The 12531-nt window shown below is 44.1% G+C and overlaps 1 protein-coding gene across 1 annotated transcript; it reads right to left on the bottom strand.

The window, feature by feature from the left end:
* Window positions 1–5522: 5522 nt before the first annotated feature.
* On the bottom strand, window positions 5523–8066 carry LOC127334132 (laccase-14). Its single transcript, XM_051360550.1, has 2 exons — window positions 7837–8066; window positions 5523–7244 (listed from the first exon to the last, which is right to left on the bottom strand). The coding sequence occupies exons 1-2, from the start codon at window positions 7945–7947 to the stop codon at window positions 5634–5636; spliced, it is 1722 nt and encodes a 573-aa protein (XP_051216510.1). The 5' UTR covers window positions 7948–8066; the 3' UTR covers window positions 5523–5633.
* Between the last annotated feature and the right edge of the window lie 4465 nt (window positions 8067–12531).

The raw sequence follows: 12531 nt of genomic DNA, 5'->3' as shown, positions 1-12531 counted from the left end.
GATGATTGTTTGCAGAGAACAGTAGAACAATTGCAGTAGATTGTATTTCAGATGTAAAGAATAGGACCGGGGTCCACAGTTCACTAGAGGTGTCTCTCCCATAAGATAAATAGCATGTTGGGTGAACAAATTATAGTTGGGCAATTGACAAATAGAGAGGGCATGACCATGCACATACATATTATGATGAGTATAGTGAGATTTAATTGGGCATTACGACAAAGTACATAGACCGCTATCCAGCATGCATCTATGCCTAAAAAGTCCACCTTCAGGTTATCATCCGAACCCCCTCCAGTATTAAGTTGCTAACAACAGACAATTGCATTAAGTATTGCGCATAATGTAATCAATAACTACATCCTCGGACATAGCATCAATGTTTTATCCCTAGTGGCAACAGCACATCCATAACCTTAGAGGTTTCTGTCACTCCCCCAGATTCACGGAGACATGAACCCACTATCGAGCATAAATACTCCCTCTTGGAGTTACAAGCATCAACTTGGCCAGAGCATCTACTAGTAACGGAGAGCATGCAAGATCATAAACAACACATAGGTATAAATTGATAATCAACATAACATGGTATTCTCTATTCATCGGATCCCAACAAACACAACATATAGCATTACAGATAGATGATCTTGATCATGTTCAGCAGCTCACAAGATCCGACAATGAAGCACAATGAGGAGAAGACAACCATCTAGCTACTGCTATGGACCCATAGTCCAGGGGTGAACTACTCACTCATCACTCCGGAGGCGACCATGGCGGCGTAGAGTCCTCCGGGAGATGAATCCCCTCTCCGGCAGGGTGCCGGAGGTGATCTCCTGAATCCCCCGAGATGGGATTGGCGGCGGCGGCGTCTCTGGAAGGTTTTCCGTATCGTGGCTCTCGGTACTGGGGGTTTCGCGACGAAGGCTATTTGTAGGCGGAAGGGTAGGTCAAGGGGCGTCACGAGGGGCCCAGGAGACAAGCCGGCGCGGCCAAGACCTGGGCCGCGCCGCCCTACCCTCTGGCCGCCTCGTGGCCCCACTTCGTTGACTCTTCGGTCTTCTGGAAGCTTCGTGTGAAAATAGGCCCCTGGGCGTCGATTTCGTCCAATTCCGAGAATATTTCCTTACTAGGATTTCTGAAACCAAAAACAGCAGAAAACAGCAACTGGCTCTTCGGCATCTTGTTAATAGGTTAGTTCCAGAAAATGCATAAATATGATGTAAAGTATGCATAAAACATGTAGATATCATCAATAATGTGGCATGGAACATAATAAATTATCGATACGTCGAAGACGTATCAACCTGCATCTTGTGGCATGCCTCCAACTCCTAGTTGCTTCATCTTAATCCTAACTATTTTATGAAGTGGCTCAATGTGTTGGTTTCCTTGTATCATGGTACCAGATGATCAAATGGATGAAGTGTGAGGCTCCTTTTATAGGCTTGAGCAAGCTCTAGTATCATGACACATAGGTGGGTGACTCTTGCTTTGATTTGATGAGTAAGGTGCTTGGTTGTCATGCTCTCATTCATAGCAATCCTTTAAGCATGAGGTGGCATAACTTAGGATTCAAGCTATGTAGATATTTTCATCCTATGTGGCATGGGTATTATCCTCTCATGTGATTTGTTTTTGGATAGCCAAGTTGATTTTGTTACTAAATATCTTGTGAATGATTTTATGCTTGTGGGTGATTCACTATATCATATGTGATTGTATTTATATTATAATTGGGATCAAAATGTCAAAGATAAGGATTATACCCCAATTTTGAATGGTGATGTTTGATTTCACCAAGGCATGATCATATGAGTTTCAAAATACTCATAGTTTATTTTATTCAAATAGTTTGAACTACAATTCATAATGTAAACCAAATTAGTTTTGTGATATTCCACATATTTAATAAGTTATGATTAAATCAGAATGTGTGGCTTTTATGCCCTTAGGTCCTTGTATTTTACCAGATTTGGTAAGTAGTTTTAAAGTGAATTCAATTATACCTCAAGGTAGTTGCTCAACTTTTAAGTGTTAATAATTTAGAGTTTTTTTCTTATCTCTTTGATGGGTATAGACCTCTCCCATCTCTAGGGTTTAGTGATAAGCTTGTGTTGGTGTTAAATTCAAAAGTTTAGTTCAAGAAATACCATGAGATTCATGGTAGAAATATTTATTTGTTAAAGACATGGAAAAGATAAGTCAAGAATGGTTTTTTTTCTTGTTCTTTGATTTTTAGTTACATATGAATCAAGGTGTTGGTGCAAGGAATACCCTATTATGATCTTTTAGAAGATCAAGCAATTGATCATGGATTATAGTGTTGTTGTGTTGATTTTAGTTCCATTTGACCTAACCCATAGATCAAATCATCTCTACACAAAACAAGGTTTTCGCAAAGGTCACATTGAGGTTTATAGCACTTGACTTGATGAGCTACTTCAATTTCATCAGGTCAAATAAAACTTCAGTTACTGTGACATGTTTTACTTGAAAGCGCGAAAATTTCCCGGATTTTCTATGCTTGAATGCAATGCAGACATTTGTTTCCTCTATTTTTGTAACCCCAAATCCTGGGATATTACATATTGCAAAAAAAGAGTTAAAATCTATAGAAACCTATTCACCCCCTCCCTCTAGGTTTACCATCTCTGAACTTTCAATTTTTCATTTGGAAATCGTGTGGAATATATTTGCTACAATTTGCATATCTCGAGTGTTGTTGTTTGTCCGCGCCATCTCATAAGGGTCTAAAACATTGGTCATGTGTAGTGTGGTCGCAGATCTTTCAGACTAAATATCTTCCCCTTTTTTGACTTCAGCCAAAATGTGAACTCTCATAATGTTCGCGATGTTTACCATCGCCTATAAACTGGCTTGCATAATCTTCCCGTTGGCTGCCTCCCTGCGAATCCACTCTCTCTTACATCGACCTCACATCGTCTGATTTGAAGGAGGAGCATTCCTCACCCCACGGGGTGGTAGCATCATCGACATTGCGGTGTTTGATTCATAGGAGGAGCACGGTCCAATGTCTTATGTGACTCGCTTCGCGACTTCTAAGGAGTTTCTAGGTGTGAGGTGAATGACGAGTGCAAATTGTGTAGTGTTTTGCTTGAAGATATTTTTTACATTATTAGTAATAGGATTTTGACATTTTACTGCGCTCGCGTGCACCTTTTTTGCTTTATTTACCAGGATCCTGTAAATCAAGAGGTAAATGAAGAAATCAATTAAAGGGTCATTTTGGCAGAAATATGATTGTTGGAGTCAATATATACCTTCCAAACATTTATCCACACACGTGGGGGACAAGCCAAAGGTCAAATTCTCGAAGGGATGATCACAAAAGCTTTAACGACATGTCGTACGGTCATTCCCGCCCGTACTGGATGATCGTACCATGTGCCGGTGGCTTCGTCTCATCAAATACTTTCACCCCGTCTGATCGGATCGAAGACATGGAACAAATAAAGCTCACTCCGGAAGGGATCTAAAGGGGGGACTCACTGAGAGAATCCATCGCCACCGTTGCTTGGATCTTGGAGGCTTCATTGTCATTTTCATCATCATCATCACCATCGCCATCACCATCACCATCAACATTCACTTTCATCTAGTTGTGATCCCAAAACCAAGTGAGGCTTTACATGTTTACTTATTTGATCCCTTGTACTCCATTCATATAATCATGATGATGTTGTTTGCCTCCATGTGTGAGTAGTTCTATTTGTTCTTGGGGAGATGTGGAGGAACCATCGATATATATATCATGTAGCGTTTTTACAGTTCATGCCGATGATTTGATCTAGCAGAGGGAATGGATGGTTTACTGAACCTAGCACTATGATCCTAAAGAATTCTTGATCATGCCCTCGTACATGTCCTTGCATTTGTCCTTGCATTTGTTTATAGTACATGTCAATGATTATACCATGGAATAAACCTAGGGAAGGGATTAGTGAACCTTGAGTGTTAGCAGCAATGTACAAGGTTCACTTACTCCATCCCTAAGTTCATTATAGCCACTCCTATGAAATGAGGCAGATTTTTGCATGGAATTGAACTTGATAATGTGCATTGGCCAATGATTATACCATGGCAAAATCCCATGGCAGTGGCTAGCGAACCATGTACATTTCTGCTAACAGGAGTGTTTGCAGTGTACTAGGTTCGCTTACCACTGCTTTGTGGTTATGTATGGCTAGTTCCATGAAATGTGACTATTGTATGAGGCCTTACTATGATTGTTCTTTTTTGTGCTCATCTTATAGGCGGATGATTAGATTGTGACCTCCCATGGTTGTCGGATGATCCTTTCTGACCTTGAGCATTGTTCAGTTACTAAATCCTGAACATTGCTTTTGGTCGGAAAGGATCATTCATGCGGCCAGGTCATAGATATGAGGCTCCAACTTGGGTTGCAATTGTGTGCTTAAAAATAACATGATCAAATTTGGCTTCAACTTATGTTCTGCAATTGGGTTGTTTTTTGTGGTAGTGCTCCATGGCTGCTGCTGGTGTCCTTAACGTGGGAGAAGGGAGCTCCAATGCAGCTGCAAAAGCCAGTGCCCACAAGAGGACGAGGGGGGCTATGAAGGTGGGGCACTTCCATGACAATGTTGGTCCAAGCCATTTCGCCTAGATCGTCATGTCACCTGGCCTCGAACTGTTGCCTATTCCTGGCAGTACATTGGCAGTGTCCCAGGACCATTGTGCTGAAAACCAACACCGATTGCTCATGGATGATCAAGGTGATAGAAGTCGAAGGAAAAAAATTCCATGGATCAAGACTCGGCTGGTTTTGGTATCTCTCACGAAATCAAGATCAACTACTTCTTGACCTTCAAGGCACGGCGCTCAAGAACGATGCCTACATGGTTACCATCTTTGACTCTTCCATGACTGAGATCGTGAAGAAGTGCCCAGAGCATGACCCTATCCTTGGAATGATAGAGGAGTGAAATCTGTTAACGTCTATGTCCTGAACTTGTTGTTAGCGTCTATGTCCTTAACTTGGTACCGTACCCTGAACTTGGTTCGTAACATCTTGTCCTGAACTACGTAGTGCCGTCTTATATTATATTCGAGTACTTATGTTAAGTGATGTGCTATTTCGATGTGCTTCTTGTTATGTGATGTGTGAGGTGCTTCTTATGTGTTGTTGCTATGGGATGTTCCTCTTAGCCTAAAACTAACGACCAAACGTCCTGCGTTTTTTTTCTCCAACCATGTGTGGCCTTGTTGGCATCCAACTATACAGAACATGATTTTGCACTTGGCCCGGACCATCATGGCTATCATGGTTTTAGGGAGAAGATATCCACATATGAGAAAAAATGGTACGACGAACCTAACAGGCCCGAAATAATTTCACACATGGTTGCCAAACATGAACTTCAGAATTGGAATCTTAATTTTTCGAGATGAGACCTAATAAATTCATTTTATTTATGGTTACCAAACGGCCCCTAAACTAGAATCATAGAATCCATTCAACCAATTTATATGTAGAATCGTATAATAATGATAGAATCAGTATTCTGACTACCTTGATAACATCTCCTCAATGGAGAGCGGCGTGCTGCAGAATCTGGTTCATCGCTAGACATGAAAAATGAATCGATCACCTAACACTGGGGGTAATCGGGCGGGGGTGGGGGAAGAACGGTGTCTGGGGTTGGGCCGTCGTCCACCTCGAACGCCATGGCTAGCCCGAAGGGCAAATGAGCGTCCAGGTGACAGTGCATGACCCATACGCCTGGGTTGTCGGCGGTGAAGCGGATGACCGCCCACCCTCCGGCCGGCACGGCGACGGTGTTGCGCTGCTGCGGGTTGACGAGGTTGTAGGGGGAGCGCGTGGGCGAGCGCGCGTGGAAGTTGCCGACGCCCTGCGCGAGCACGTAGAAGTTGAAGCCGTGCAGGTGCAGCGGGTGGTTCTCCGACCCGAGGATGGCCGTGTTCTGTAGCACCACCTCCACCGTCGTGTTGAACCGCAGCGTCTTCACCTTGGTGCCCTTTGAGGTCAGCATCACGCTCCTGTTGCTGCTCGCGGAGGCGCTCGTGAAGTTGAACACCACCGGCGGCCTGTCGGGGAAGTCTCGGGTGTACACGCCGTCGACGTTGCCCGTCGCGTGCGCCTCCAGCAGCGACATGGTCGTGGGGAGCTGGAACGACACGTTGTTCATGCTGGCCGCCACGGAGCCCCGCGTTCGGTTGCACAGCGTCTGCGCCGGCATGCACGGCATGACGCCCAGGCCGTAGGTGACCAGCATCCGCGTGTCCACGTGCAGGGGCACTGTCGGCTTGCCGTCCGGCAGCAGCCCGGTCAGGCTGCCGTAGAAGCCTTGCGCAGTCTCGCTGTCGTTGAACGCCGGCATGATCGGCATTACGATTTTGCTCCTACTCAGAGCAGCTTTTGCGGCTGCATCGTGATGCTCGTACCGGAGGAGCGCCGTGGTGGCGGCGGTGTAGGTGGCATTGGCTAGGCTCTGGTACACCTGGGCGGCCATGTAGTATCGTCCCGGAGTGGCGTTAGCGTACATCAGAGCGTCGACCGTCTGGCCGGGCGCGAGGACGGCGACGTCCGTATCGTAGGGGTCGGTGTAGCAGGCGTCGGCTGCGACGACCGTGAAGGCGTGTCCGGCGACCTTGAAGAAGAGCTGGTAATTGAGCGCAGCGTTGATGAGGCGGAGCAGGTAGGTCTTGCCGTGCCGCACAGCCAGCTCGTAGCCACCGGTCATGCCGTTGATGGTAAGCGCGACGGAGTTGTTGGGCGCGCCGCCGGTGAGCATGGCCTGCCTCTCGACGTCGACGACGCTGGCGTTCCACCACTCGCCGAAGAGGAGGGTGGCCTCGCCGTGCGGCGTGGGGAAGGGGTAGTGCGGCTTGTCGGGGCCGGGGCGGATGAGGAGGGCGCCGTAGACGGTGGCGCGGAGGAAGGAGACGTGGGCGTGCCACCAGAGCGTGCCTTCCTGGCCGGTGATGTTGAAGCGGTAGGTGTAGGCGGCGCCGCCTGTGCGGATTGGGCACTGCGACACCATGCTGGGGCCGTCGGCCCAGCCGGAGAGGCGCTGCAGGACGCCATGCCAGTGGATGGTGATGTTGTAGGGGGAGTAGTTGACGACGTGCACCACGACGGTGTCGCCGTCGCGAGCCTCCACCTTGGGTCCCGGAAACTGCCCGTTGACCGCCGTGATCACCTGGCGCTGTCCCAGCCGATTGACCGTCAGGTTTCCCACCTGCATCCAGTACACCGTACCGATCCAATCAGGCATATCAGTTAATTAGATGATATCAGTCAGTTTCAAAATAGCTTTTTCCGTATCTTGAGGCATTTGAGTGTGCATATTTACTTGTTTTAGTCCATACGTACTTTATGTTGAAATGTCCAAAACATCTTATAATTCGAAAAGGAGGAAGTACCAAATAAAACGACCACAACTGTGTTAACTCCGGACCCTAATATCGCAGGAACCGTCCGCCCCCTGTAATTTGGGTTTACTTTTGCATTGTCTAACTTTGGGCAGGTTTAGGCTCCTGTTTGGTATTCACGTTTGGTTCAGAGATACTTTTGGTGTCTGAACACACATGCCTTTTCCTTATACCTTTACCTAAACGTAAGTTCGTTTAACATTTGAAATTTGATTCTAGCCCCCAGTTTCAAGACCAGTGATTTTGCCACTATGATAACATGTACTATATGCATGCAGGTCAGTAGTTACAGACGGCGAAAGCATGATAGATTGTGAGCAGATGAAGCTTGACTGAATAGCATCGATCCCATAGTATAGGATAGGATGCATATGCATGTAAGAGATTGGTCGTACGTACGTGGAATGTGTGTTCGACGACGGCAGCGTCAGCCAGAGGCAGGCCAAGCAGGCAGCAGCATCCTACAAGGGCGAGAAGAACATATGCGCGCCCAGACATTTGTCGATTCATCTAAACCTTGCTCCAATGCACAATGCACAATGCCGTGGGCTTCAGACGGAAGGTGGCTACTGGCTAGGTATATAGCTAGCTGCCGGGGCTGCTGGACTGATCTCATGCGCGCGTATATAAGACAACACCGGGATCGACGATCGACCGACTAGCTAGTTGCATCGATTCAGAAGAAAGGCTAGCTGGCTGCAGGTAGGTAGTCTGTGTCTGCAACGGGTGAATGAAGTCTACGTGTGGAACACGGGCATCTCGAGCCTCGATAGATCCTATGATGATGGCCGACTACAGCAAGGCACGGGCAACGATCGGTAGACACTCTACCTAGCTAGCCACATCCATTCCATGCTACTACCTCCGTTCCAATTTAGTTGACCTCAATCGGAAAAATATGTGCTCATTAGTTTTGTCTCCTTCGGTTGCTTAAATAGGAAAGGAGAGGGAGTATACATAATAAACACGCGCGTTATCTACCATGCATGTTTCTATCATCCATCTAGTGCATTGAGATTCATGCATGGTGCCAAGTTTTATAATTTGGTCATGTTTTTGTAAAATGCAGGAAAACTGAACTAATTAAAACGCAACAAATCTTAATGAATATTGCATGCTAGCGAGCTAGCGTGCATGCTAAAAGGACACGTCGCATACTCCCTCTATTCATCATAATTACTACGTATTTTGTGTTTGGTCAAAGAAAAAAAAGTTATATATTTATGAAAACATATGAACATCTAAGATATAAAACCCATTGTATTGAACAATCATAAAAGCATAGTCCTTTGGTATCATAGATACTAATTAAAAAATTCATATATTCTTGGTAGAACTTTGTAAATTTTAACTTTTACTAGGAAATATAAAATGAAGGATGTACACCTTTTCTTAAAGGCAGCCAGACCTAATTTTCTACTAGTAGTAAACTTAGGAGGATTAGTGTACAAAAATGTTCAGTTGGCAGATTACTGGTGTGGTCAGATAATTAATGCATGTTCAGAAATGCTCAGTGAACAAAAGTCGCTATTTCTTCGGTAGGTTGTCCCTGTCGCACGATTTTATATATCATGGTCGATATCAAAGTTGTATAACCTGTGTATATATAATACTCCAACATGCGTGGATATCACATGATATATATGATCTTGGTAGTTGGTACAAAGAAAGTACAAAGCCGCACTTGAACATCGATCTGTGACAAAAGGGAATCAATATATGGAACCGCATGCATTTCCGATGAAGAAAAGTACGGAGTATATATATATATATATCATTAGTTAGTTATAGTTGGTCCAACTGCAGGCAGGGTGAATAATCCTCTTCAGTCCATCATTTTGGTTCCTTAATGTGGCAGGTACATAACTAGCACAAATATATCTTTTATTGTCGGGGATCGTCTCAATTCTCTCCTACTCTTCTTTAGGACGAACACGGCACTATTACCTAAGATGAAATACCAACTGTAGTGCAGGGCCGGCCCATAGGGCGGGGCAGAGGGGCGCTCATCCCGGGCTCTCAACAGTTAGGGCTCTAGTCTAAGATTTGTGTACACTTACTACACTTATATTTATACTATTTAGACAATAGAGTTTGGAAAAATTCTAGAAAATATAGAAGGTTGAAGTTGTAGCTTAACGTGTCAATACTCCGACTCCTTCTCTAATATGCAGAACAACACGGACCCTCATAATTTTTCTTCTGATTATTTCTATTTCTCGCAAATAATATACATGTACACAACTAGCTATTGGTAGAAATAATAATCATGGTATATAGCTCGTGCGATCAATAGAAATAAATAGTTTCAAGCATCTTCAGCAGCAATATTCTTAAGACCATGAATCTTTCAAATGTAAATATTATTTAGTTTGTTATTGCAGTACCCTAATATTTATCTTGTTGAATAATAATAAAAATTAGTTTTTTTGTGTGTGACCAAGTGGTGAAGTTTGAGTGAGATTGTTAAGGGGCCTAGAAAACTAATCATGCTTAAACTTTAACTAAGATATATAAATTCAACATAAATAAATATCTTTAAGGAATTTTTCACAGTAGGGGGCAATGGCCCCTTACCCTAGAAAAGCTTAGCCACATGAAAAAGGGATCCTTGGCTTCGTTTCGCCCTAGGGTCCCCGAAATCTATGGACCGGCCCTGAGAATAGAGACAACTACAGAGGGCCGAAATGCGGTCGCCCCCTGCAGTGGGGCCCCAGGCGGCGCATGCTGGCCCACTGCCGGTACGTTGTGCTGCCGTCGGCTGTGCTGCCACCGCCAGCTGTATCTCATGCAACTCCGTCTCCGCCTCCGCCCTCGTCTGCTGTATCTCCTCTAACTCCAGATCCACTATCTCCCTCTCCGCCTCCGCCTCCGCCTCCGCCTGCTGTATCTCCTCTATCTCCAGCTCTGTTGCTGCCCTATTTTTCCTGCTCCGCCTCGGCCGCCACCTGCTGGGCCTCCATCTCTGCCGCGGCCGCCACCTGCTGAGCCTCTCTCTCCGCCTCGGCCGTGTTAACACCCAGATTTTTAAGTCCAGGTGCCTATTATGCCATTCCTCGCAATCCCAGGAATATTGTTTTTGCGAGACATAATAGATTGATATCACAACACATCATTCATTACAACACATAATCGTCTTACAAATAAAGGATCACATGATCCAGTCTCATTACAATAATAGAAGTTCTAATGATCCATTACATAACACATAGCGGAAGCGAAATAGCGTAGTAGTAGTCCATCTATTTCACAGGCAACTGTTGACGTCAGGAGTGATCCTAGTTGTCGTAGACGTCCTGCTGTCCTTCTCCCGGGTTCTGGTACTCGTCTTCATAGTCTGGCCATTTGAATAGCCAGGGACACAGCCATGAGTACTTTAAAGTACTCGCAAACTAATACTAAGATAAACACTATCAACTATAGTAAGGAGGTTCTAAGCTCTAGTTTCATTTGCATAAAGCCAGTTTTATTTTGTAAACACTTCAATAATCAAAAACCTTCATTTGCTCAACTAACTCAAGTGGGAACATTAGTGTCATTCCCACAACTCAGTTGTGATTCAAAGTCAAAGTCACCTTTCAATTCAAATCACAAGTCACCATTCATATTTTTAGAAAAGTTCTGATGACGGAACAGGATGGCCTCCCCAACTGTCCATAACCGCGGACGCGGCTATTCGAATAGTTTTAACTCTGCAGAGGTTGTACACTTGTGCCACAACAACTGCAATAGTTCGTCAGGGGTAACTAGCCCTGATTTATCGTACGCAGTACGCGAACTACCAATCCTAACCTTTCATTTACATACTCTAGTATAGGCACCTCTCCCCATGAGCTTGGCCTCCCAGTGAAGACACACCGTCAGCCTGGGAACTGCACAGGGCTTGGGCCGGACATTCACCTCATTTCACGTCATTTCACATCACTTCACTAGTACGGAGGCAGCCTCGGCATAACCCCTATGACGCTTGTTCAGAGGGAACCCATACTAAAATACATAAGTTTCCAGCTAAGCCTTACCCAGATTCAGGTATTGTGGGGGTAGTTGTAAAATTGGAATGGTATCGCATCCGAACCCAACCATCAGTTTTGGTAAAATTCACCAAGTCATTCACCAGTCATATTCACCTTCAAAATCTTTCAATAGAATGACTCATCATTCCAAGGTTTTCAAAGTCATTTCAATTCACAAGTTCCCAAATGGTGTAGTCACTTTTAATATTGAGCACTAGCAACTAGTTATGAGGGGTGCTAAGTATCTTGGAGCTTGCTAATCTAAGTGTGATGCCTTTGTTCTATTCTATAACTCAACCAAGTGAATCATAAATCAAAAGTAACTATGATAAATAAAATCAAGTAAAGCTTGTAAAGTAAAAACTTGGGATAGGTTCATGAAGTAAAAGGTAATGGTGCCTTGCTCTTGTAGAGCTTTGCACTTTGCAAGAATATAAGCTTGCAACCAAAATGGTTTGCATTAATCTAGCTTGCATTGGTAATAGCTTGCCTTGGTTGGTGATGTGATCAAAGTTCTCTTGCTCTTCCTCTTGGTAGAAAACCTCTTCCTCTTGATAGTCTCCGGTACTAGCGTCTATAAATGAATACGAGGATACAATCACCAAACAACACTTAAGTATTCTTAATTAGCCTTAATGGCTCACACAATTGATCTAGTATCACTACTTAACATTTATCCAAAAATTATTCTAGGATTTCCTTATTTAACATTAGGAAAATAATTTCCTCTCATTGAAAATTGAAATTAGGGTTTCTCTTTGGTTTGGGAGAAATAATTTCCTCTCGTTGAATTCTTCCTAAGGTTTAATCTTCTCAAATAACCAGGGATGATCCCATGTTGACCAAGGTCAACACTTCACACTTATCATTTGAGAGAAATGATTTAAATGAGATTCATCATCTCATGTGATTTAAATAATCATTGCAATTTAAATACTATATTGATTTAAATCCTACAATTGAGCAAGTATGAGCCTAAGCAATTAAAGGTCAACACCTTACTTCATATCACTTGAGAAAATGATTTAAATGAGGTGCTACACCTCATAGATTTAAATTTCTAACAATTTGATATAGTTTA

The sequence above is a fragment of the Lolium perenne genome, chromosome 2 (genome assembly GCF_019359855.2).
Source record: "Lolium perenne isolate Kyuss_39 chromosome 2, Kyuss_2.0, whole genome shotgun sequence".
NCBI lineage: Eukaryota > Viridiplantae > Streptophyta > Magnoliopsida > Poales > Poaceae > Lolium > Lolium perenne.
This window is presented reverse-complemented; position numbering and strand designations above follow the sequence as displayed.

What these genes read in the sequence shown, in the direction of transcription:
- LOC127334132 (XM_051360550.1), bottom strand. Translation starts at nt 7,947, where the DNA reads ATGAATCGACAAATGTCTGGGCGCGCATATGTTCTTCTCGCCCTTGTA. An exon ending in TCGTCGAACACACATTCCAC is followed by an intron (nt 7,245 to 7,836) that starts GTACGTACGACC and finishes TACTGGATGCAG; the next exon opens with GTGGGAAACCTGACGGTCAA.